At 41.7% G+C, this 27111-nt stretch overlaps 1 protein-coding gene across 1 annotated transcript; it reads left to right on the top strand.

The window, feature by feature from the left end:
• LOC119914965 (NACHT, LRR and PYD domains-containing protein 12-like) lies at positions 1-27111 on the top strand. The gene is made up of 11 exons (XM_038734510.1): positions 1-133; positions 1279-1404; positions 7369-7488; positions 13138-13210; positions 13521-15337; positions 18172-18345; positions 21147-21320; positions 22419-22595; positions 22979-23155; positions 23482-23655; positions 25936-27111. Exons 1-11 carry the CDS (start codon positions 27-29, stop codon positions 26006-26008), a joined length of 3192 nt encoding a protein of 1063 aa, XP_038590438.1. The 5' UTR covers positions 1-26; the 3' UTR covers positions 26009-27111.

The following is a 27111-nucleotide window of genomic DNA, read 5'->3' as shown; positions in this document are numbered from 1 at the left end:
CTCTCAGACTGACTGAAGTTCAGAAGATGAGTGTTTGTATAGAAAAGGAGGACAGAGCAGAGTCTGTGAGGAGCGACCAGTCCAAAGAGTCCCCTCTAGTCTTCAGTAATGGACCTGGACCCTCAGGCACAAAGTAAGAGAACCGCTACTAACTCATTCAAGGTACATGGTAAAAGGTACAGGGTGTTTTTTTTCTTATTATACAGCACAAGGCTGCATAGCAAAACAAAATGTGTAGTCCCTTCATGCTACACACACAACATATTATTACAGTTTTTCTCAGTCGCTTTGGTGCATTTGTCAGATCAGAATTGAAATTCTCAAAACTACTTGTTGAGCCTACTTTTTGATGTGCATTACTTGTGCACATCGTAAAGGCAATTCTCATTATTTTGAACAAATTACAAATGCTTCACTGATGCAAATGAGTATGTACAACTGTCTGCTGTTTCCTACATTATCAATAGCTTATGTCACGCTGATCATAATGTATTATTCTAGTTCTTTGTTGAATAGTCTTACCCCCCAAAAACATCAATGCATAAGTTCATTGTATAAGTCACTACTTGCAAAATGATTGAACACGTTGTCAAAATCAAAGTTAAATAAAGTCAAACTTTATTGTCATTCTTTTCATACTAGTATATAGTTGAACGAAATGTTGTTTTGTACAGGCCATGGTGCATAAAGAACAGACAACTACAAATAACCAGATACAGCAGCACAGCCCTCAGACCATTCACCCAATATACACAAAACTATACACAGTAAACAGTAACTATACACAGTGAGCAGTGAATAGTGCGTATATAGTAGGCTATATACGTAAATATGTACACTCATAAACACACCATGTTAAACACACACACAAATGCACAGAGTCACCGGAGAACAGGGAGATACCTGAAGCTAAAAGAGTTCAGTCAGTTCAGAATCCTTTTTGAGTCGACAGAGCAGAAGGAGGAAAACTGCAGGGTGAGTGTTAGTCCAACATTTTTATTATTTTACTGTCAAAGCAACAGGGGTGGTGATAGTACAGTGTACCCCTAATTGCTCGAGAGACGTGCGACCTCTGACAAAAATTGTAATTTTTAGTTGCTTTGGATAAAAGTGTCAGCTAAAGAAGTTAATGTAATGTAAAGTTTTCTTCCTGTAGAGGAAAGTTTAAAGTGAACTCAAAACTTGGTGTGTGAGTGGTATTTCCTGTTCTCTCAGTCTTGTTTGTCTTGATTCTTGTGTTCTGAGCTCACAGTCAGTGTTACTTGTTTCACCTCTCAGACTGACTGAAGTTCAGAAGATGAGTGTTTGTATAGAAAAGGAGGACAGAGCAGAGTCTGTGAGGAGCGACCAGTCCAAAGAGTCCCCTCTAGTCTTCAGTAATGGACCTGGACCCTCAGGCACAAAGTAAGAGAACCTCATTCAAGGTACATGGTAAAAGGTACAGGGTGTTTTTTTTTCTTATTATACAGCACAAGGCTGCATAGCAAAACAAAATGTGTAGTCCCTTCATGCTACACACACAACATATTATTACAGTTTTTCTCAGTCGCTTTGGTGCATTTGTCAGATCAGAATTGAAATTCTCACTTGTGCACATCATAAAAGCAAGTTCTCATTATTTTGAACAAATTGCAAATGCATCAGACACATTGATGCAAATTATTATATACAACTACTTACAACTATCTGTTTTCTATGTCAATTGCTTATGTCATGCTGATCATAATGTTCAGTATTAAGTCTCTTTTGAATATTCTTACCTCGCAAAACATCAAGGCACAAGTTCATTGTATAAGTAAATACAAGCAAAATGGTTGTACACGCTGTCAAAATCAAAGTTAAACCTTATTGTCATTCTTCACATACAAGTATAAGGCTGAACGAAATGTTGTTTCGTACAGGCCATGGTGCGTGAAGAACAGACAACCAATCACAACATACTACGATAGCAATACAGCCCACAGACCATTCACTGGATGCGTCAGATTTAGAATCATAAGAATGATTCATAACAATCATAAGCATAAAGCACACTTGAGCGTTGTTGTAAAGTATGGGGTCAGGAGTGTGTGTTTGTTTTTTGCATGTGTGTTTTTGGGGAGGGGGGCATGACAGTCAGTGTCTTCCAAGAAACTGTTCTGGCACTGAGAAGAAAGTAGCTAGCAAACTCGCGAGGAAAGTTAAATGGTTTACAGTGTATCAGTAAATATTCCAGGTCATGAGAACAGTACTGCTGAATCACTGTTGCATTGTGGGCTGTGGCTCAGGAGGTAGAGCGGGTTGGCCGTTAATCGGAAGGTCGGTGGCTCAATCCCTGGCTCCCTGGTTGCGTGTTGAAGTGTCCTTGGGCAAGATACTGAACCCTGATTTGACCCTGGCGGCTATTCCGCCAGTGTATGAACGAGTGTGAATGAGTGTGAGCACTTAGGCTCAGTGTATGAATGTGTATTACTGGTGAATGCAGATGTAGTGTAAAAGCGCTTTGAGTGGTTGAAAAGACTAGAAAGGCGCTATACAAGTACGGACAATTTACATTGATCCGCTCTGTAGGCCCACCAGTAGCTGAAGTTCATTCAGTTTGTTGCACATTGGAGAGAAAGCGTGTGGTGTCCTCTTCTGCGTAGTCGCACCAGCGTGCTAGACCTCCTCCGGAGAAGGGCGGGTCAGCGAAAATACGATAAACAGCTTCGATTCACCTGTAGGCTACATGTTGCCAACCAGGTATGCAATTTGGACTGGAGCGAGAGTTTCAGAGTGGTGAGTTATTAATCTGTAACAAAAGTATCTTTCATCCATAAAGTTTTAACTGAGCTCTGTCTCTACATCACAGGAACAACTTCATGTCCACTGACTGCCTGGAGGGTAGCTAGTGTTTGGAAGGGAGAGGAGAGCTGTGTGCTGCAGCTCAGTTTTTCCACCGCTGTTCTTGAAGGCGTGTCGGAGTAGTCGCTCAGCGAGCATTATGACACGTATTTTCATTGTGACATCACAAGAAAGGGAAGTAAAGGCTGGACTACAAACGGCTTTTTCACTTTGCAAACCTATTACATGCACAAAAAAGGAGAGGGGAAAAAGCCAAAAACCATAATACCACCTCTTTAATGTAGGTGTCCTCGAGGGGGGGTAGTATTGTCCCAATGGCCGGCTCTGCTGCCTTCACCACCCACTGCAGGACCCACCTGGGTGATGCACAGCAGCCGTTTAGCACCAGAACGCTCACCACACATCAGCTTGAGGCAGAGAAACATTGAGCCAATTACTACAGGGGATGATTAGATGGCAAAAGCCAGGTTGGGAATTTTGCCATGACAATGGGGAACCCCCTACTCTTTGGGACAAGTGCCAAGAGATCTTTAATGACCACAGTTTAACGTCTCATCTGAAGGACGGCACAGTGTCCCATCATTGTGCTGGGGCATTATTATTAGGACCAGAGGGAAGACTGCCCCCTACTGGCCAAGCCCAAACCTGCTTAGCTTCTGTCATTCAGCAGTAACAGGGTTTATATTGGTATAGCTGGGTCTCCCACATTGACAGCGTTGTGTTGGACTGATTTCTGCAAAGGTGTTCATATGAGAAAGAGAGAGAAATATGAGAGGAATATATGCGCTGCACGCAGCTCTGCAATCAAATATGATTATAAATAGGCCTGGTAAAAAAAAATAATCAAAAATCAACATGTGGTGGTCAGCGTTGATATTGTGGCGGGTTGCCACAAATAAATCAATATATGGGAAACACTGCCATTAATGAACCCCACAAAGAATATTATAGTGTTTAAAAGCAGTATTTTGAGGTGCATGCTATTCTCTGCAGGCATGCAAAATTTGGCATTACACCTGATTGTTATGTGAAGCACACACACAGTTGCGGGATTATGCTGCAAGATTTTGTTCTGTATGAATGAGCGACTGTAGCATATTGGCGAACATTTTTCCGCATTGACTGCAAGATCTCTGTGTGAAAGCGGCTATTGAATCAGTCTGTATCCCTTAATAGTGGTCGGTGTGCTTCATTGTGTCAGAGGTCGCACGCATCTGGAGGAACAAGGGATTAAGTGTCTTGCTCAGGGACACAGTGGTAGAAGTGTCACAGCAGGGGATTGAACCTGGGTCTTTCACACCAAAGGAAGGCAAAAAACATTTATGCTCCATGATGTCTGTACACTTACATTTACTCATTTGGCAGACGCTTTCATCCAAAGCGACATGCATTTGAGGTGCAACATAGAAGCATCAATACAGCACAAGATCTACAACTGACAATACATACTAGTTAGAGCATCAATGGGGTAAATACCTATGGACAGAAGTAAGAGCTAACAAAAAAGTGCAATCAATACAAGAGAATTGTAAGGAGATAGAAGAAGAAGAGCATAGGAAGTGCATGTTAAAAGTAAGAGGTGTTATAAGAGTGTTATAATAAGTGCTCTCGGAAGAGATGAGTGTTCATGAGCTTCTTGAAGTTAGAGAGGGACGCCCCTGCTCTGATAGCCTGTGGTAGCTTGTTCCACCATCGTGTTGTCACAGATGATAACTGCCGGGGCTGAGATTGCTTTGCGTGAAGGGGATGGCAGAGCCAGGTGGTGTTCGTTGGAGGAGCGTAGTGGCCGAGAAAGAATGTAAACTTGTATTATGGAGTTTAGGTAGATGATGCAGACCCAGTAGTCACTCTGTATGCAAGCATTAGTGACTTGAATTTGATTCTGGAGGCCACGGGGAGCCAGTGGAGATCACTGAGTAATGGAGTGACATGATTCCTTTAAGCTTGATCAAAAACCAGACATGCTGCTGCGTTCTGAACCATTTGTAGGGATCTCACAGCACAAGCTGGAAGACCTGCTGGGAGGGCATTGCAATAGTTGAGGTGAGAGAAAACCATGGTCTGTACCAGAAGCTGGGTGGGATACTGAGTGAAGAAAGGTCTGTAATCTTAAATAGGCTTGTTCCCAGTAAATGCTCTTTTCAGTCAATGCACTCCTACAAATAAAAGCTGTATTTGTCTTTTTAAGGAAAAGGCCAGCTAGTGTATTTGAAAAACAATTAGATAAGATAAGATATACTTAGGGAAATTTGTTTTGGACTCTGTCCATTCTGCAACTTTACAAAGACAACACAAAATAATAATAATAATAATAATAATAATAATGATAATAATAATAATAAACATCTTGGCAGTTTTTGATTGAACAACCCTGTCGGCTGCATTCCTCACAAATGTAGCACAACTCTTGCACAATGAGATATTGCACAACCCCAATAGCCTATGTATTGCACAAGTGACATATTGAACAATCTAACAGCTTGTGTATTGCTTAACTAACATGTTGCACAGCCCAATAGCTTATGGCATATTGAACTATCCAACAGCCCATGTGTTGCACCACAGTCTCAGTCACATTTAGCACAAGATGGTTCTCTTACACCACTGGACAAATTCCTCAATTTCTGTACGCTGCTGGGCTTCTATCTTTGTGCATGAGGCCGAGGATTGCTGAGTCATCTGAGAATGTAATAATATAATTTTAGGGGGGGAGTCTAGTGCAGTCATTAGTGCACAGTGTAAAGAGGACTGGAGAGCTGACACAACCCTGAGGGGCACCAGTGCTGATTGGCCTGGGCTCCGTGAGAGCATTATTCACTCTGACCTGTTTGAGTACAGTTTGTTAAAAAAGTAAAATACCAGTTGAGAATTAAAGAGTTAACATTCATGTGTTTCAGTTTCTGGAGGAGTGTTAAAAGCTGAACTAAAATCAACAAATGCGTGCATTGGGGTCCTCAAGGTGTTTAAAGACCAGATGTGAGATGCTGCTCATAGCGTCATCTGTGCCCCGCCCAGCAAACTGAAAAGGATCTAAAAGCACACAAACATCTTACTTAAGCAGTGGCACCGTTGTCCTCTCAAGACATTTCATGACAATGGATGTCAGTGCCACAGGCCTGAAATCATTATTCACCTTTAGGCAAGGGTTTTTGGGTGCAGGTGTAATTACTGAATTCTTCCACAAGGTGTGCGAGTGTACTGATTTTTGAAAGATGGGGCACCATGCAGGTGTCAGCTCCTCTGCACATGTCTTTAGCAGGAATATAATAGTCCATCTGGCCCAGTGGCCTTGTTAGTACATAGGACTTTAAAAAGTAATCTGACCTCCTGAGGTTCTAACACGCCTTGCATCCTGTTCTGTGACAGAAAGTGTCTCTAAAACATTCTTCCATTCAGAGGAAAAGTCCCAAGAATCTAATCTCAGATAGAAGGTCACCATTCAGGTTATAAGCTTTTTGCAGGTCATCAGAGGTACTGATGCATTTTTGAGCTGGTGTCATATTAGTAATTACCTTCGTGTCTTCGTTTCTTTGAGTTAATTTCTGTAAAACTCCATCCATCGTCAACAGCTTATCCTGCATACAGGATGGCAGGGGGCTGGAGCCAATCCCAGTTTACATCAGACAAAAGGCAGGGTACACCGTGGACAGGTCGCCAGTCCATTGCAGGGCCACACATAGACCAACAACCACACTCACATTCACACCTAAGGACAATTTTTTTTAGACGCCAATTAACCTTGGACAGTGAACCCACGCAGATACAGGGAGAACACGACCAAGGTTCGAACCCACAACCTTCTTGCTGTGAGGCGACAGTGCTAACAACTGCACCACCACGTTGCCTTCTATAAAACTCCTCCTCGCTGTCTCCTCCTGGCTTCCCTGAGCAAGTGATTAAGTTCTGTTGCACAATTTTCACTTGTGCTGTGTCTCGGTTCTTAAATGCCAATTTCTTGCGGTTGATACAGTCTTTAACCCACTTAGTTACAGTATTTGTGGTTTGTTGTTAGGATATACAGTTTTTTCTTTCAATGTCCACACAGAATTTTATGTTAATCGTTACATCGAAAGATGCTCCATTCTGTTGAGAGAAAGAAAACTTTAAGGGACTCAATGCTGATGCTAATAAAAACACAGATGTACATTTTTCTATTTTGTTCTTCAACTAATTATTCATATATTGCATCTGTTGATTGTGGTATTTGCTAGTGAAGTGCCGCTAAGTAGCAGAGTTCCTGGAGCGGGAACACACATCAATCAAATCCCTCCTGGCATTTCCATAAATACCCATACAACCCATCTCCTCCTCTTTGCTCTCGCATTCTGCACCTCTCCCCCCAACCCTTTTCTCTGTCTGGTCTCCTCCGTTCTTTCTTTCAGTAGGATTTCCCTATCGGAGCTTCTGCACAATGCTTTGAATGTCTATTCACCAACTGCAGGCATCTTTCTGTTTTGTTCATCAATTAACATTTTAATTGTTTCTGATGGCTTTTAGCGGAGAATTTATCAAGTGATATAAATAAAAACATCTTGTTATTTACAGAATTGATTCTAACAGACAGAGAGCAGAGTCAGCAGTGTCCAGCTGTCTGTCTATGAAGAGTGATCAGTCCAAAGAGCCTCCTCTAGTTTTCAGTAATGGACCTGGACCCTCAGATACAAGGTAAGAGAACAGTTTTCACTGTAAACTGACCTGATGGAAGTTGATGCTTTGAGGATGAAGACAAATGTAAGATATTAACATTCCTGATGCAGAACTATTAGTGCAAATACTGTTTCAAACTAAGATGGATCTGATTTTATTTCTGCAAAACACCTGAGAATCTCCATTTAAGAATTTACACTTCAACAACATTTTCATGTATTGGCCGCATGTTTGGCCTCATGTTGACGTCAAGATTTAGAACTATTTAAAGTCTGAAAGAATCTGCCTCAAATGTGTCATAAATTTTCTCATATTAACTCCAAATCTGCTTTGAATCATTAAAAAAGTATGTGGGACTTTGAGCTCAAAATGGATGAAAAAACGACAGAAAATGGTCCCATGTAGATTTGGACCACTGTTTGTTTTTTTAATATATGAATTGTTCTCATTTGATTGTTGACAGCAGAGAGTGGCAGGAATCGTAAAGGGGACTGTCTGGACTTGAATCTGTAACACCACACACACATGCTATGTGAGACTTAGACCATGTCTAACCTCAGTTGAAATCTAACTCATGCTTAGCTGCCCAGAGTGACTGTAAGACAGTGAAGGACATAATCACGTCTCTTTAATGGAGACTTTTACTTTAAAAGAGCAGCAGGAAGAGTTGAGATTTTATTCATAACAAACGTTGGGTTAAATGATTATACTCGGTTCTCAGAGGACAGGAGTGAAGTATCTCACTGTGGGACACACTTCCCATGCTGTGCCCAGAAAGCTATTTTACACTGTGCCTGTCCTGACAATAACAGCTAGCGAGATAGGCACCTCAGGCACCTTAACTATGGCCAAACTGTGTGAGTCAGTGAAGGTGCAGTAACATCCAGCCTGTAAAATCTAGTTAAACAGAAACACAGTGGACTGAGCAGACAAAATCACCACCAACAACCCCTTGCTATTGTAGGCCATATCAATAGCCCCCAAAATCCAGTGTGATAAATGCTGCTTTGTAAGGGTTTATCCTAAGGATGGGGTGGCCTAAGACACAAACAGCTGCTCTGATTTCCTGAATCCAGCTTTTTTACCCACATAGGCGCACTGGGTGAGGAGGGAATATCTCTCTGCTGCATTCTGCAATAGGAGATCGCTGCTGAGGGGCAGAGGCAACAACTGTCCAGTGAAATATCTCTGCTATCCAGTGTTTCCCTGGCCAGCGAGGGGCTATCAAAATCTGAGGAAATCCCTTCTCTAAGCTCTAATGAAAAAGGGAATACAAAGGCGTACAGGAGGACACGTGGCCACTCGTGCGCCAATGTATCCAACCTACCTTGCTGTAGAGTTTACAATCTATGTAACGAGGGTTGTCCCTGAACAATAAATCTGACCCCTGTTCACTAACCCCAATACATACATGGCATCAGTGACAACAGGTTAGAACTGCTTCACATTATCAGTCTGTGTGCAGATGAAGTGAACACAGCCCCACCCTGTCTGTTGATATAACTATATATGTAAGAGCTCCATGTGCCATTTACTGCCCTGGCTTCATTCGTGGCATCCGCCCCCAGCCTTCCAGAAAGGCATCTTTCGTAACTTTCCTCACCAGGACTGTTCCCATACCAATACCTGCGCTCAGAAAAGCAATGCATCTTTAAGGGTGCAGAGTAGGGACGCATGCCATGGAAACCAAAACCCAGCTGTGGTGCGTCGCGTTCAGTTTGAGTGACGCAATCCATGGCTGAAACGGCCTCATGTATAAGTGACCGAGAGGAACGACAACAAGTGCTGATGCCATCAGAGCCAGAAGCCGGAAGCACACTGAACCTCAGAAGAGCTCCTCTGCGAAAAAGTGCCAGACAAGCCCGAAAAGCTTCCACCCTTCCCGCCAACAACCACATTTTGAATCTAAAGATAGGCCTATAAATGTGATGTTTTGAGATGGGAGCAACACACTCTTTTCCCAATGTGAGCAGTCCAGTTTGTGCCCGAGATAGCCATATAAATATTTACTTGTTTGCATTGCTGGGAGTGACCTTTGTTTCTCTCTTATCATTCATTTCATTGTATTGTTGACCCTGTGTTAACCTACATATGAACAATAAAACTGAAATTTGCCCATGCACCTTTGAGCTCAGGCACATTGCTCTGAGCCGGGCACCCACCTGTGGTTGGGGTGACACTCGGGCTTGCGATAAGCTGGATGGGCCTCGGCTTGGGCGCAGTATAAGGAGAAGGATAGACACCATCCTGGGGAGACAAAGCTGTAATGCTTCACGTTCTCTCTTCTTTTCCTTGCAACCCCATAGCATCACCGCCGGGCCGAATGACCCTTTCGGGACCACAGGGATATTGAGAGCCACCCTCATCAGGGCCATAGCTCTTCTAGAGGTTTGGACAGCAGATCTGTGGAGGTTCAGGCAGAGGTCCACATACAGTTCCTCACACAAGGCTGGGGTGGGCGATGTAGACATGTTGTCTTCTAATTGAGCCTGATAGGCCAACAGTAGTGACAATGCATTCAATGCCTTCACATAAATTGCCACCGCCTGGTAGCCTTTTTCTGTTAATGACAACTGGGGAAAAAATGCTTTGTAAGGCAAAGTGGGGCCCACAGACATCATGGTGGACACAACCAGCTTGACTCCTCTTGGCGTGACAGACAGCGTCTGCGAGTCCTGGAGGGGAGACGTGCACAGTGCTCATAAGCAGCCAGGGATGTCAATCTTGTTACCACATGTGCATGTCCTAGCTAGTGGTTAGCCCTTGTCCTGGATGAGGGAAGGTTCAATTTCAATCAGGTTGGCTCCGGTAAGCAACTAGAGGTGTAACGGTACACAAAAATCACGGTTCGGTACGTACCTCGGTTTTGAAGTCACGGTTCGGTTTATTTTTGTTACAGTAAGGGAAAAAATGCAAACATTAAATTGATGCTGCTTTATTATGAAGTTTTGTAAACATCCACATTAGGTTACAATTTCTTAAACAAATTACCAAATTACACATAATAAGTAAATTATATAAAATAAAAAAGAATAAGAAATATAATGTAACGGACTGGATGACTAGTTGGTTTTCATTGTTAAGTCAGAATGTCACTAGTAAGATTGTTCTAGTCAGCTAAGGCAGGAAGGGCTGTTTATCATAAGCACTGTGTTTTCCAGTGTTCCAGGATGTTTGTGAATGTGCGATGTGTTTAGAAGCCTGTCAATAAACTGTGTTCGTACCTGTGATTGGCAGAGAATTAAGAGGGATGATTGTGTGTGGGAGCCAAAGGGAGAGTGACAGAGACCCAATCCCAATGTCCCCCCTAAACCCTAAACCCTGAACCCTCACAGACTTTACTGATGTCACTTCAGTGATTGAGTGCAAGAGGCTGCAGGAGCTCAAAATGCTGTAAACAGGAACGGGACAGCACTTTGTCACTTTATCATGTTACCTTGAGGTAAATCCACGTGTGAAATACAAAGCAAACCTACACACTACTAGGCAACAAACTATAACACTAAGTACCAAATACCATTTTCAGTAATCTTACCAAACAATCGCAGCATCAACAGGAAACTCACGGCTGGACGAGCCCCCAATTTGTCATAACCCGGCTCAAAGGCCATGACAAATGCGGAGAGGACAACGAGGACTGCCAAAAGTAAACATATTTATTGTAACAACTTAAACAACTAAACTAATAATCAACGGTGTAGAGTGTGTTAGTCAGTGAAATCAGTGGTGTAGATGTGGATGAGTGAAAAGTATGGAGCTTGGGTGTTGAGGAGTGGTAACAAACATAATGTAACAAAACAAAGGAGGGCTGCGAGGGCTGCAGGCAGGAGTGGGACCAGATCAGAGAGAGTGAGAGCAAAAGGGCCGGAGTATTTTTCCTCCCACAACGACCGGCCCAGGTGCTCCCAATCTAGTTTACGGGCGCTGATACCTTCAGGGACAAAAGGAGAACAGTAAACTGCCCAACACCACACAGTTAAACACCCAACTAGGCAGGGTTGTCACAACACTGAAACACGTTGCACACTTTTTATTTTATGTTTTTGCCTGATTTTTAAGTCCTGCAGGCTCTTGCCCTACAGAGTGGAGGAGAGGTAAATGTCAATATATATTTGTCAATAATCAATACACTATTGTTGTTCAAAACAGCATCAATAACCAATAACTAAAATAAATAGTTGAATAAACTAAGTGTGTAAAGGTGGTTGCTCTCCTCCAATTTCATGTGTTCTATGTACCATCTTAGGTTAAGAAAAAATCTAACAATGTTAACATAAGCGTAGGGGTCGATGCTTTTTTGTTTACTGTTTTTCTTCTTCTCTTATAACGCGGATTTGCCGGGGGTTTTCTCGCGCTTCTGGGCTTCCCCTGGTAACCCCTGTGTTTCATGTCATACCGCTATGAACTGTGGGCAATTCCCTCAGGCAAAGTCTGCAGAAATGCGTACTGAAGATTTGACAGTGGGACAGCCGTAAACCCTCACGGAACGCGCCTCAAAGTCTATGAGGGTGGACTTTGGGATTGGGCCAGAGAGTTGAGGGGGAGAAGTTGGCATGTAGGACTCAGTGACGGCAGATTTTACACATGTTCCACACACAAAACAAGCCTAATATATGACGTTAAAGATTGCATTCATGTGCACACATGTGCACCGTTACGAAAGACCTGTTCCTGTTAGACCCATACTAGTATGGAGGTTTTCTGTAGTAACTACTGTTTGTTTCTTTTGAAAAAAAAATTTGAACTCTTTATAAAACATGTTAAAAGACAACAACCAAAAAACCAACAAAAAACAATCAACAAAAAAGGGGGTAGGAAGAAGTTGGAATATATTTTCTTGTCCTACCCCCACTTCAATGATATATATTTTAACTACTTAAATTGTTTAGAGTTCATAATCTGTTGGGTTGACTATAACAAGGTAAACAATTAAATATATATATACATACTCAACATAAAATACATAAAAATCAATAAAAAAGAAAATCACTGTTCCAGCTCATATCCGTCAAAGGATTCTTTTTTTAAATAGAAATTTCAGTTGCAATAAGTTGTTACATAACTTTAAATCGATTTTACTGTTGTTCCACAGGATAACACCCTGGGTTGTTATATAGTGGAACTTAACTGGAACTATTATTAACGGTTTACTAAACATTGATATTCCTCTGAAATTGTAGGTGTTTTCTCGTAGTTGAAACAGCTCTTGGATATTTCTATGCAATTGGTTAGTATGTGCTCTAAAAACAATTTGAATTGTAGTCAGTCAAATCTTTGAATTTTAATATTTTGAGTTTAATGAAGAATGGGTTGGCTGGTTCTCTGTATGCAGTTTTATATATGATTCGAATAGCTCTTTTTTGTAGGATGAAGATTGGATATGTATTTGTTTTGTAAATGTTTCCCCACACAATTAATCATATACGGGAGTATGAAGGAGCAGTACAGCATATATGGAGAGGCCTGATTTTTCTGAAAGCAGAGGAGATGTAATAAAAGGAAGCATCATCTTCATTACTGACTGAAAGCTGAATTCAAAACAGAAAAGTAACGACACTTTTACTGTTCTCTGTGACCATCTGAGCTTCTACACAGTGTCGGACACATCTGGAGATTTTTCAACAACAAGCAACAAATCATTTTAGTTCTAAAGAAATGTCTTCACAGAGAGAGGAAGAGGAGTCCTGTTCCTGTGGAGGAGCAGCCGTCCTGCTGTGCTTTGTGTCAGGACGTCCTGACGGATCCAGTCTCTACCAGCTGTGGACACTGGTTCTGCAGACAGTGCATCACCTCATACTGGGACCAGTCTGCTTCATCAGGAGACTCCTCCTGTCCCCAGTGTGGAGGTAAGATCCAGAACCAGAGCTGGACTGCAGACAGCCAGTCAGAGCAGCTCTGTACAAAGTAAGACTGTTCATCTGTCTGCTGATGTCGTCATGTCTGAAAACAGGACTTTCTGTTTAATTACAGGAACATTTGGTTTTTAATATTCTCATGAATATCATCCATCCGAAACATTTGATTTATCTGGATTCTTGCTCTCTGTTTAGTCTCAGGTTATTTGTTCTTCTCTTTCAGCAGATAGTGGTCTGCAGGAGGTTTTAGATGAACATAAGATCAGTCTGAGGAGGAGATGTGAACGTGTGACTGAAGGAAGTGATGAAACAGGAAGTGGAACCCTCCTCAACAGGATCTACACTGAGCTCTACATCACAGAGGGACAGAGTGAAGAGGTTAATACCCAGCATGAGGTGAGGCAGCTTGAGACAGCTTCCAAGATGGAGACCCTCCATGACGCTCCAATCAGGTGCCAGGACATCTTTAAAGCCTTACCTGGCCAACAGAGAGCCATCAGAGTGGTTCTGACCAACGGCGTCGCTGGTGTTGGAAAAACCTTCTCGGTGCAGAAGTTCACTCTGGACTGGGCAGAGGGCTCGGAAAACCAAGATGTCAGTCTGCTGGTTCTGCTCTCGTTCAGGGAGCTGAACTTGATCAAAGATGAGCAGCACAGTCTCCTCACGCTGCTCCATGTTTTCCATCCAACATTACAGAAGGTCCCAGCAGAGAAGCTCGCTGTCTGGAAACCGTTGTTCATCTTTGACGGCCTGGATGAAAGCAGACTTTCATTAAACTTCAACAACAATGAGGTCGTGTCTGATGTCACACAGAAGTCATCAGTCAACCTGCTGCTGACAAACCTCATTGTGGGGAATCTGCTTCCCTCGGCTCTCGTCTGGATAACTTCCCGACCTGCGGCGGCCAATCAGATCCCTCCTTCATGTGTTGACAGGGTAACAGAAGTACGAGGCTTCACTGACGCCCAGAAGGAGGAGTACTTCAGGAGGAGAGTCAGTGATGAAGAGCTGTCCAGCAGAATCATCTCACACATCAAGACCTCCAGGAGCCTCCACATCATGTGTCTAATCCCAGTCTTCTGCTGGATCACTGCTACAGTTCTGGAGCACATGTTGACTACAGAGCAGAGAGGAGAGCTGCCCAAGACCCTGACTGACATGTACTCACACTTCCTGCTGGTTCAGACAAAGAGGAAGAAGCACAAGTATGATGAGGGACATGAGACGAGTCCACAGGAGCTGACGGAGGCTGACAGGAGGGTTCTTCTGAAGCTGGGGAGGCTGGCGTTTGAACAGCTGGAGAAAGGAAACATCATGTTCTACCAAGAAGACCTGGAGCAGTGTGGTCTTGATGTCACAGAGGCCTCGGTGTACTCAGGAGTTTGTACAGAGATCTTCAAAAGAGAGAGTGTGATCTTCCAGAAAACAGTCTACTGCTTTGTTCATCTGAGCGTTCAGGAGTTTCTGGCTGCAGTCTACATGTTCCACTGTCACACCAACAGGAAGCTAAAAGTACTGAAGAAACTCCTGGGGAAAAAACATGTTGATTTAACCCTGGATGTTTTATTGATGGAAGCAATGGAGAAATCCCTTGAGAGTAAAAATGGCCACCTGGACCTGTTTGTTCGCTTCCTTCATGGCCTCTCTCTGGAGTCCAACCAGAGACTCTTAGGAAGCCTGCTGGGTCAGACAGACAACAGTCCAGAAATCATCCAGAGAGCCATCAACAACCTGAAGGAGAAGAGGACAAATATCTCTCCAGACAGAAGCATCAACATCTTCCACTGTCTGATGGAGATAAACGACCACTCAGTAAATCAGGAGATCCAAGAGTTCCTGAAGTCAGAGAACAGATCAGAGAAGAAACTCTCTGACATCCACTGCTCAGCTCTGGCCTACATGCTGCAGATGTCAGAGGAGGTTCTGGATGAGTTGGACCTGAAGAAGTACAACACATCGGTGGAGGGACGACTGAGACTGATTCCAGCTGTGAGGAACTGCAGAAAGGCTCAGTAAGTCCAGATGTGATTATTAACACTGTAAAGCTGAAGCATCAGTATTAAAGGAAAGATACCCACACATACAATATAAATCCTCCACACTAAAGTTTCATAAACTTTTAATGATTTGGCCTCTGTTCTGTGTTTCTAATAGGCCTGAACAATTAATCACTTTCAAATCAAAAAAGAACATGATTAGCTAGTCTTGAAGAAGGCGATTAAAATGTAGGTTAAACAGACATTAAAAATATCCATCCTGTTTTAAACAGTCATGCAGTTTCAAATTAATTCCGCTGTCATCTTTATGTGACTGACCTGCTCTCCAATCACAAGCGCCTCCTGTTACGGTCCTACTCATAAATCAGATTTGACACAGGGCGTGTACGTTTTACAAGAACAAACAAAACTAGAAGAAAACGTGGGATAATGGAATCAGCCGAACAGAAAGTGGTACCAGCTGTGCCACGGTTTTGTCCGGCATCCACTCACACTGAAGTGTTTCAGCATTGGAGCGTTTAGTCTGCCCTACGTTGTTGACGTGTTGTTAATTTGTCATTTTGTGTGCTTCAACTATGGATCACAGCTATCTGTGAACCCGTTTTGTGCCGTTCTCTGCAGACTTTGTTTAAAAAAATCTCCATCTACATGAAAACGCAAACACGCGCTATCAAGCACTGTCAAGAGCATGCCAAACCACCTTAAAGTGATATGACCCTAACCGTAAAGCCATGTTGGCCAACCACAGCCTAATAAAATTGTAAAGAAAGCAAGTAGTGGCGCACAATCATCAAACACAACAGATAACGGCACACACTCTTATGTCACAAGACAAAAAACACAGTTGTAGTGTCTACACAACAACACTGCAACCAGCGTTTCTTAAAATCCTCACCCTGGCAGGGGTTTTCAAAAATGTTCGGTTTCAGTGACTTGTTACTGCATTTCCATGTGGACAAACAGCCGAACTGCGCAGAAAAAGTCACAGTTATGAAAATACCCGTGTTCGTGTAGACAGGGCATTCAAGAGGTGGTATTCTGCTTTTTGGCTTTTTCCCTCTTTTTTGTGCATGTAATAGGTTTGCAAAGAGAAAAAGCCCAAAGTCCACCCCAAGGGGAGTTCCCATCTCTCTTTGGCGGTGGACTTTGGGCAAAATGTGTGACATATAACCCTCGCCAAGCGGCTACTCCGACACGCCCTCAAAAACACCGGTTGCAGCACACAGCTCTCCTCTCCCTTCCAAACACTAGCTACCCTCCAGGCAGTCAGTGGACATAAAGTTTTTACCGTGATGTAGAGACAGAGCTCAGTTATAACTTTATGGATGAAAGATACTTATGTAACAGATTAATAACTCACAACTCTGAAACTCTTGCCCCAGTCCATGTTGCCAAGCTGGTAAGGGGAACATATACAGCTGAACCGAAGCTGTGTTTACCGGCATCTCACTGACCTGTCCTTCTCTGCTTTTGATTGGCTAGTATTCCTTAACTAGGAACTGCATTTGTGCAACTCCCAACAAGGATCATGAGAGGCAAGATCTATAACTCCATAGCTAAAAAGGAAGCCTTCAACACACAGGGTGAAAAGAGGAGCTGCAGCAAAGTGCAGTACGACAAAAAATATGGTGTTTAAATAAGATTATGAACCTGAAAATGAGCACAATACCACCTTTAAAAAAATAAAATAAAAATCACATTACAAACTCAACATCCTGCAGTTTTTTTGCAGCTCTTGGCATGCATCGTTATCCAATCGAGTGTTGTAGTGACGTGACGAGCGGTTGTCAAATGTTATTTCTCTAATCTTAATCAAGCGGCAACCTCTGGGTTAAACCTGCATTCTCTCTAACGGACAGCAGGGGGTGAGTCCGCTGGTTGCAAAAATAAGTCCTGTTCCATTAGAAATAATGGTAATATGACCCTACTTCTGGGTTGATTTATTAACTCAAGTGAAAAAAATTATACATTTTATTTGCATTTTAGTTCTGGTCTGGTTCATGTTTACAATTTAGTTTTACAAACGAACCACAGACGTAACCATGATGTTACACAGACTTACAGGTAACTTGTTGATTGAACAATTGTTTGGCAATTGTCATCCTGCATCATCAGGACTCACGTGAGGAAATCAAACTCAGGTGACTGACAGAAGGTTATGCAGCACTTCAATGCTTCTGATCTGTATCGCAAAGAGCTCACGAAGTAATAGGGTTTTCTTTGTTGTTGTTATTTTTTTAGCTTTTATCCCTAACCGTAAAGCGACTTACAGTTGCTGTTTTTGTCAGAGGTCGCAGGCTTCTGGAGCAACTGAGGGTTCAGGGACACATTGGTGGACGTGTCACTGTAGGGTCTCTCACAACAAAGTCATGTGTCTTATCCACTGCTGCATCGCCACCCCCATTTATTATAAGCATGAATGATAATGTTTGACCACGGATCAATTGCAGAGCCTTTTATGAATAATAACGTTAAAACAGGACATGCACAGTAATATTTCGGGGCTTATTAGCCTATAGTACCATAGTATATAGTACTGTGGTATCGCTGTCACAAATGTTTTATGGACTTAATGAACTGACAGGGTAAAGGGAGTACTACTTCCCCTACTTTTTAATCTATTAATCAAGGAAATACATTCACTTACAAGTATACATTACCAAAATGGTTTTCATAAACATAGCGGCTTAGACATCAATTATAAGATTGCTGAAAACACTGTGCATCAGCAGATGGACATTAGTGGTTTAGCTTTGGAAATAATGTTTAGATCACATCTCTGCTATCATAAAATCCTATAGTTGGTTTGTTTGCTTTCACTGTGAACCGCACCTCTTCTGTCATCACAGACTTTTTAGATGTGGACTCTCAGAGACTCACTGTGAAGTCGTGGCCTCAGGTCTGAAGTCGAACCCCTCCCATCTAAGAATGCTGGACCTGAGTAAAAACAAGCTGGAGGATTCAGGAGTGACGCTGCTGTCTGCTGGACTGGAGAGTTCACATTGTAGACTGGAGGCTCTGAGGTCAGTTCATGTATTCTGCTCTTGTCCAGTGTATATCTACCAAATCCATATCACAAGTTCTCAGTTCTCTTGTTCTCTGGGTTTGTCTGAGCACAAATATCAATTGCTCTTTTTTAGTTAGTTCTTTTAGAGGGTGGACAATTGCATAATAATTCTCAATAAACCGCTGTTAGTACCCACAAAATCCCAGAAAAGATCTCTGGGACATTTGGTGCAATGGATTTCTTCCAATGGGCAATGGCACTCACTTTCTCAGGATCTGTGGTGACACCAAAAGCAGAGACAATGTGCCCTTAGAACTTCACTTGGGGTTGGCAGAATTGGCACTTGTTAATGGAGATTTTGAGACCACATTCCTCCAGCCAATCCAAGATTCGGAGAAGACTCTCCTAATGCTCCACCAGAGTTCTGCCAAACACAGATCATCCGCTGCCTCTTACTCAGAGGTTCCTCACCAGCAACAAGAGAGTTTTAACCAGTTTTATCCCATCGACTTGTCTGAGCTTTTAAAAACAGTATCACAAATGAGAGTGTCCTCCAGCCCACTTGATGTAATACCTACAAAATTTTTACTGAAATTAAATGATTCTGTTGGGCCCCATTTGATCTCTGTTTTCAACAGCTCCCTATCTACTGGTTGTGTCCCTGATTATTTTAAAACTGCTTGTGTGAACCCACTTTTAAAGAAACCTGGTTTAGATCCCTCCCTCCCACATAATTTTAGACCAATTTCAAAACTGCCTTTTATTGCAAAGATTCTAGAAAGAATTGTGTCCAAACAGCTGCTCACTGTACTGGAAAATAACAAATTATTTGAAAAGTTTCAGTCTGGTTTCAGGAAGTACCACAGCACTGAGACTGCCCTGCTTAAAGTCACCAATGACCTTTTAATGTCTGCTGATGAAGGCATGTGCTCAGTCCTGGTAATCCTGGACCTTAGCGCTGCTTTTGACACCATTGATCACAACATCATGTTAGACAGACTGAGGCACTGGGTGGGGATCTCTGGTACTGCCATAGAATGGTTTTCATCCTACCTGTCAAATAGGAAGTTTTGTGTGTCTGTAAACAACTATGTCTCTTCGTTCTGTCCAGTTAAATATGGTGTGCCTCAGGGGTCGGTCTTAGGACCCATTTTGTTTTCCTTGTATCTGCTTCCCCTTGGACATTATCCATAAACATGGCACTTCTTTTCATATTTATGCTGATGACACACAAATATACTTGCCCGTCAGATCTACACACCCTGGAATGCTGAGCTCACTTAACAACTGCCTTTGTGAAGTTAAAAAATGGATGTCAAATAATTTCCTCCAACTGAACTCAGACAAAACAGAAGGACTTATATCATGTTCATGTCTCCAACTGCTCTCTCCATTTAACTTTGAAAGGTAGCAAGACTGCAAGTAAGGCCCAGAGGCATTATCTCAAACTGGAAAAACCCAAGGGGACAAATGAAGGCTGGTTTTTCCTTGTCTGCCTCAGACATCTCCACCTGATAATATCCACTTCTCAGATCGAATACAGAGAACCATTTACTTCCTGTCAGACAGTCAAGCACATCATCCATGCAGCATTGTGTACTGGTCTGGAATGGTTGTACTGTTCAGTAGACGGTAGTCGATGTATATTCTCACTTTGCCATTCTTTTTTCTCACTATGACGAAATGAGTGATTATTATCAGGGAGTGAGTATAATTCTTTACAATGTTTTAGTAAAGAATGCAGCTTCTGGGAGTTGGTGCCAATAATAACTGGAACTGCATTAGGGCTTTTTGTATCTGGGCATACTAGAGCAAACACAGAGACTGTCTCTTCGGCTCCCTTGGAATTAGTAGGGAGCCCTAGCTCAACTGCTACAACCGTTATTGTACGCAAATCATGCAATCACAGTCCAACACATTTCTGACCACTTTTGTATACATTTCTCTTATGAATGTCATTTATCAAATGAAATAAAAAATAACGCACATATATGGATTTTTACATTTTGAGGATTTATTTACAACATTTTAAATGTCTGAACATTTTAACCATGAAATTGAACCTACAATAAAATTATTACCATAGAAACTATTTATGCACATTTTAACGGGGCTACATTTATGTTTTCAGCAATCATACTACTTAAGTCCTACAGAGTACTGCAGAGAATTTACACACAAAAACTAAACTGAAGACTAAATGATGATATATGCACAGAGGATATTATTAAAAAGTACTGATGCTCTGTTCTGCAAATTTTTTATGCTATTTGATGTTATCTTGGATTTTTAAGATGATGATAATTTCATCAGTCAGCCGTCTGAAAAGGACTCAGAAGCTAAATCACATCTAATATCGGGGAAAAGCAAGCCTGCCTCCTGCCACTATTCTGGCTTTATGCAGGCAGTTCAACAGCTGCTGTGCTCTGCTGTAATAACATGTCATGTGAGGTAAAATTAAATGTGCGAGAGGCATCTTTATAACTTTCTCTCGCATTCAATTTTATTTTTTATAAGAAACATCTAGACATATGATCACACTTTTATGTTGTGTCAGCGGACATCATTATGTTTTTTACTACTTACTACTTCATAGACATATACACAGAAACTGGAGTAGAAACATTATTTTAAAACATTTGGTTTTTAAATCGTTTCAATACTTTGGATTAGCAGTTTACTAACTGTAATAATATTACTATTTTGGAAAAAGTTATCCATTACACTACTATTCCTTCACTGAATAAGTTTAAAACCTGAACACATCTGATTGGATTAGAAATGGATTATCATCTACATCATTTATTCTTTATTCAGATTGTGGCGCTGCAGTTTGTCAGAGATCAGCTGTGCTTCTCTGGCCTCAGCTCTGAAGTCCAACCCCTCCCATCTGAGAGAGCTAATCCTGAGTGACAACAAGCTGCAGGATTCAGGAGTGAAGCTGCTGTGTGGTTTTCTGGAGAGTCCACACTGCAGACTGGAGACTCTGAGGTCAGACACCATTTTTTCCTTCTGTGCTGAGATTAATATGATGTGAAAGTTGTGGTGACACTAAAGTGCAGACATAATGCTGATATTATACTGATCCACACTGAGGATCTTAATGCTAAAGTCTATTTTCTTCTTCAGGGGTTTAGTCCATTGACTGTGGCAGAGCAATGTTGAGCTCCACATTTAAAACCTTAAAATAACAAAAAACATCTCCATTGGATAATTGACTCTGAAGCTCTGAAACTTCTGATTTTCAGCTTCTATTCACCATGTTTTAAATAAATAAGAATAATAAATACATAAATACAACAAATAATTTCATTATTTGTTTTTCCAACATTGTTATGAATCTATATGCTGCTTATACTGGCTGAATAGAATAAACTGAAGAGGCTTTGATTTTATGACTCCACTATTCCTAAAAGAATATTGTAGATGTCTTTTGTTCACATTCCCCCAAAGTTCATGCTGATATATTTGACATCTTTGGAAATTTGGGATCTTGAGTGGAATCTTAAATCAGTTTCTGTGGGGTTTTATTTTTGTTTGACTGCACAACATGAGTTTGTATAGATGGAGTCACTGGTGGAGCTGCAGAGTATAAGTTTTTTTGAAGTAGCAACACGTTGTCATTAATATTAATGTAAGCTCTTTTTACCTTTTTGTATTTTACAGTTTGAACCTGCATCCTGTTGGGTTCAGGTGTTTGGAGTTTCCATTTTCTAAACTTCTACATTCTTAATCTTCTTCAGCTCTGAACAGATTATTAAAAACTGAATGATTTCAAGTAGGAACATTGTCTTCTAAAGTTACATCATTTACCCTTTATTCAGATTGAGTTGGTGCAGTTTGTCAGAGATCAGCTGTGCTTCTCTGGCCTCAGCTCTGAAGTCCAACCCCTCCCATCTGAGAGAGCTGGACCTGAGTCACAACAATATGCAGGATTCAGGAGTGAAGCTGCTGTCTGATCTTATGGAGAGTCCACACTGCAGACTGGAGACTCTGAGGTCAGTTCACTGACTCTGTTACTTTTGTAGATCTGATATGTTTAATTAGCAAGTTAACCTAGTTAACCAAGTTATTCCCTTCTTTGTTCAGATTGTTTGGTTGCAGGTTGTCAGAGATCAGCTGTGCTTCTCTGGCCTCAGCTCTGAAGTCCAACCCCTCCCATCTGAGAGTGCTGGAGCTGAGTAACAACCAAGAGCTGCGGGATTCAGGAGTGAAGCTGCTGTGTGGTTTTCTGGAGAGTCCACACTGCAGACTGGAGACTCTGAGGTCAGTTCACTGACTGTTAATATTGTAGATCTGATATGGTTAATTAACTAGAACCTAATTTCTTTTCATACATAACTTCTATCCATAAAGTTGTAAATGTCCTTTTGTTCATATTTTCATGTTTCTTGTACTAAATTTAGTCTGCAGTCACAAAGACAAAGAAAATGTTCGCTCTTCGTCGTTAAAGTAAATGAATCTTTCTAATTTTTGGTAAATGGTCACATCTGTATACAGAATATCTTCTGAACTAATATTTGTTTTAAACTGATCAAGTTTTTTTGCTGAAGTAGAGATAGTAATGTTGAGCTCCACAATTTAAAACCTGAATACATGTTATTGGATTAGAAATGGATTTTTATCACCATCATTTATTCTTTATTCAGATTGAGTTCCTGCAGTTTGTCACAGATCAGCTGTGCTTCTCTGGCCTCAGCTCTGAAGTCCAACCCCTCCCATCTGAGAGATCTGGAGCTGAGTTTCAACCAAGAGCTGCGGGATTCAGGAGTGAAGCTGCTTTGTGGTTTTCTGGAGAGTCCACACTGTAGACTGGAGACTCTGAGGTCAGAAACCATTTATTCCTTCTGTGCTGAGATTAAACTGCAGACATAAGGCTGATATTATACTGATCCACACTGAGGATCTTAATGCTAAAGTCGATTTCCTTCTGTAGTCGTTTAGTCCATTGACTGTGGCAGAGCAATGCTAAGCTCCACATTAAAATTTTACAGTTTGAACCTGCATCCTTTTGGGTTCAGGTGTTTGGAGTTTCCATTTTCCAAACTTCTACATTCCAAACCTTCTTCAGCTCTGAACAGATTATTAAACACTGAATGATTTCAAGGAGGAACATTGTCTTCTAAAGTTACATCATTGGTTCTTTATTCAGATTGTTGGACTGCAGTTTGTCAGAGATCAGCTGTGCTTCTCTGGCCTCAGCTCTGAAGTCCAACCCCTCCCATCTGAGAGAGCTGCAGCTTGGTCTCAACAACCTACAGGATTCAGACGTGAAGCCGCTGTCTGATCTTGTGGAGAGTCCACACTGCGGACTGGAGACCGTGAGGTCAGTAGAGGGTTGGAGTCAGTCCATGCTGGTTTCAGCAGAATTGTAATAAACACAGTTAAGGTGCATCCCGATCGACCCGTAGTTCCCTGTTAAGTGCACAGGGTATTCGGCCATTTTAAGTACGATTCCGCAGGGAGCACAACATGTTCACTTCAAAGTGCACTGTGAACTGTGTAGGAAAGAAGTGAACAACAGTTCGTCAGTTCGCAGGAAGTTGACAAGAAAGATTACCCATAAGCCTTTGCACCTCATAGGAGGGCAAAAACTAACAATGGAGGAGAGAACAGAGTTTGTATATCTGTAATTATTGTCATTTTAACTAATGTTATCATTATTTATATGATTATTTCAGAAGTTGGTTAACCCAAAAACAACAATGCTCATATGAATTTTTTTAAGAATGACGCTGCATATGTTGAAAATTAATCCAATCACACTCATTCACAAGTTACATACATTTTAATAGAATATAAATAGAATAAGTTATAGAAATATAAGTTTTGTAATTGTATCAGTTTGTTTTAATATATATTCAATATATAATTTGAGTAAATGACCACAGTAACAACGGTTATCTGAGGTGTTTGCGATACTAGGATAAAACACGGCAGAACTGATGTGTGCTTTGATGATGTTACAGGTGTTCCAAATGGAAGAAATATCTTCAAGGGAAGTTCCCTTAACCGACAAAGCAGCCTTAGTATTAAAGCAGAGATCCAGTATTTCCTGTAAACCTCCCCTACATTTAGTAATCATGTGTTTTTTCTACAGACCAGAATGAAGGTTTCGATATGGAAACCCTAGTTCCATAAGCAAAATTACCTACATTCCTACAAAATTAGGAATTAGAGATGATAATACAGACTGTATTTTATGATAGTGTCTTTGGTTCCGGTTCAACATTGTGTGGGTCTGTTTTGGGCGGTCATGATGGTCTTCAGTTGTGTGTCTGACTTTCTGGCAGTTTTGCTCTAGAATATTTGGTGACCTCTGACTACAAAAGTTGTTGTGTGGTATAGAGCACCCATGAACTGGTCTGATGAATTTGATTTATCATCATCTACAGACACACATTAGTTAAATAAGCAAGGATATTATAAGCATTGTAAGATTTTTGACTTGGGAAAAAAAGTTGACCCTCCCCCCCGGTTGTCACTGTATAATTCGCACGCTGCCCGGACTCCTTAATTATTGTTCTTGATGACTTTATCAAAGGAAATCTCAGCCACGAACTCCCCAAATACAGACAGTTCATGAAGTGTACAACCTCGAGCTCCACTGTGGCAGTATCTGGTCGGCCAGCGTGCGCTTTGCGTCATGCACGTTGGTCTATGGTGGAATGTAAACACCGAGCTGAAAGTAGGAAGCAAACTCGCAGGGAGAGTAGAATGGTTTACAGTGTATCAGTAAATATTCCAGGTCATGAGAACAGTACTGCTGTACCACTCACATCGTTACACCAGCCACTGTTAATTTAAAACCTCCAAAGTGCACCAAAGTGCACCAGAACACGGCGCCATCTCCATAAAGAGCTACACTTCTGCTTTCAGTGGGTCACAGCTCTCTTGAATCACAGCCACTGCTCGCCTCTAGGTACAAGCACCAGACGTTGCACCAGGTTCCCAAGTCCAGGGTCATGTCAGGTTTTAGAATCAGCTCCTCACCAGCCCGGAGAGCCGATCCAGGACGACCCCCCAAGAATCTGTAACAGGCCCAGAGAGTGAACTCTGTTCCCAGATTATAATTAATGTAAATAACAGAGAGATGATGAAACAGGCAACAGGTAATGCACTTCCTTTCCTTGCTTCTGTCCTACTGAAGACGAAGGTCAGCTACAAGCCACACCAAGCTGTCTGGCTGGGGAGCCGAGGCCCCCTTGTGGCAAAAATCAGTATTATGCTCCCAACATAAATGTACAACAAATTAACTAAATAAAGCTTTGCTACAACAATAAACACATGAAATTATTGCACATTACACAGACTATTGCTAATAAAATCGCACAATGCGACCACATTTTCCTGTGTATCACATAGAGACCTCTGTGCATGTCATGCTTCAGCATGGGTTGCTGTATCTCAGTGGCCTGGATGTCCACTTCCTCCTGAGAGGACAGACTGCCTTTATTTATGCCTTGGAAAAGTGAGCTACCACTGCTGCCACCAGCGTAGCAGTCGAGGCTTTCTGCACTCAATACACAGTCCCACAGGGCTGCTGGTCTTTATACTGGATGTACTGCAACTCTAATTTATGACTTCTGTCTTCTTCTCTCATCAGCTACAAGGAGTGGTCTCCGAGTGTGAGTGATCAGAAAGGTGGTGGTGTTGAGAGAGGATCAGCTGTGTCCTGATGATCCAGAGAGGTTGAAGCAGCAGCATCAGCTTGTGTGTGGAGAGGCTCTGACTGGGCCATGTTACTGGGAGGTAGAGTGGAGAGGAGAGCTTCATCCAGCAGTGACTGACAGAGGAATCCCAACAGTGCTGCAGTCTGAACTGCTCTGAGATCAGCTCCACTGTCAGGGATGAAAGAATTTGCTTCATTAGACAAATTATAAGCGAGATTGCTTCATGTGTCATTGGCTTTGTATCACACATTCAAAAACAGAAAATATATTAATAAAATTGTATTGTATAAACTGAATATTGGAATAAACTGAAAATGTACTTCTATGAATTTGTTGATGAGACTGGTGCCAACTTTGGAGCAGAGGCAGGTGATTGTCCAGCAAGAGACACATTCAGTGGTGCCACAGGAATGTGGAGCTAGTGGAGCTCGAGGATTCAGTGAATTAGCCTGTTTCAAAGGCTGAGACAGAAAGGGAGCACATCTGTTACCAATTAAGCTAATTATATAAAAACTACAGTATAATGTTGACATGCTTTCAAAAACACGAGATACATGTATTCGACCCTGTACGCAGGATAAGCGTTTGACAATGGATGGATGGATGGATAATAATATGGATTACAGTGCAGTATTCTTCTTATTCTTTTATTCCATCTATGAACATTATCAATCCCAGCTTGAAGGCCTGCTCAGATAAAAAAAAAAATTCTAAAGTCGTTTTAAAGGCGTTTGCACTGTGCTTGTTTTTGTTTTTTTCCCTTGTTGCATTGACGTTCTCATTGTAATACCATTATTGAGTTAGCAAGTTTTGCCAGAAACACACCCGATAACTACAGAGAAATGTCACTGCTTTCGTTTTATCGACTTGTCCGTTGTTGTATTTCACTAGGAAATCGAAGTGTGCCCAAACAGAAGACCTTAACAATAAGGGAGGGTTTTCAAGCTCTGACTTCTCTGCACTGGCCATGATGCGCTAAGTCGCTTGTTAGCTAGAGGCTAGGCTAAAGTGTGCTGCTTGTGTAGCGCTATGAAGAACAACCTGCACTCTGTTGCCTATTTATTGATATTCTGACTGTGTATTGAATAAACCAGAATATGATCATGGTG

This window comes from Micropterus salmoides, unplaced genomic scaffold, assembly GCF_014851395.1.
Source record: "Micropterus salmoides isolate LMB-PRFRI ecotype aquatic unplaced genomic scaffold, ASM1485139v1 Ms_hic_scaffold_20, whole genome shotgun sequence".
NCBI classification, from domain to species: domain Eukaryota; kingdom Metazoa; phylum Chordata; class Actinopteri; order Centrarchiformes; family Centrarchidae; genus Micropterus; species Micropterus salmoides.
Note: the sequence above shows the minus strand (reverse complement) of the source record. Positions and strands in the feature narration are given on the sequence as shown.

Coding starts and splice junctions, on each gene's coding strand:
- LOC119914965 (XM_038734510.1), top strand. CDS start 27: ATGAGTGTTTGTATAGAAAAGGAGGACAGAGCAGAGTCTGTGAGGAGC. Junction 134..1,278: donor CCTGGACCCTCAGGCACAAA/GTAAGAGAACCG, acceptor TTCACCTCTCAG/ACTGACTGAAGTTCAGAAGA. Junction 1,405..7,368: donor CCTGGACCCTCAGGCACAAA/GTAAGAGAACCT, acceptor TGTTATTTACAG/AATTGATTCTAACAGACAGA.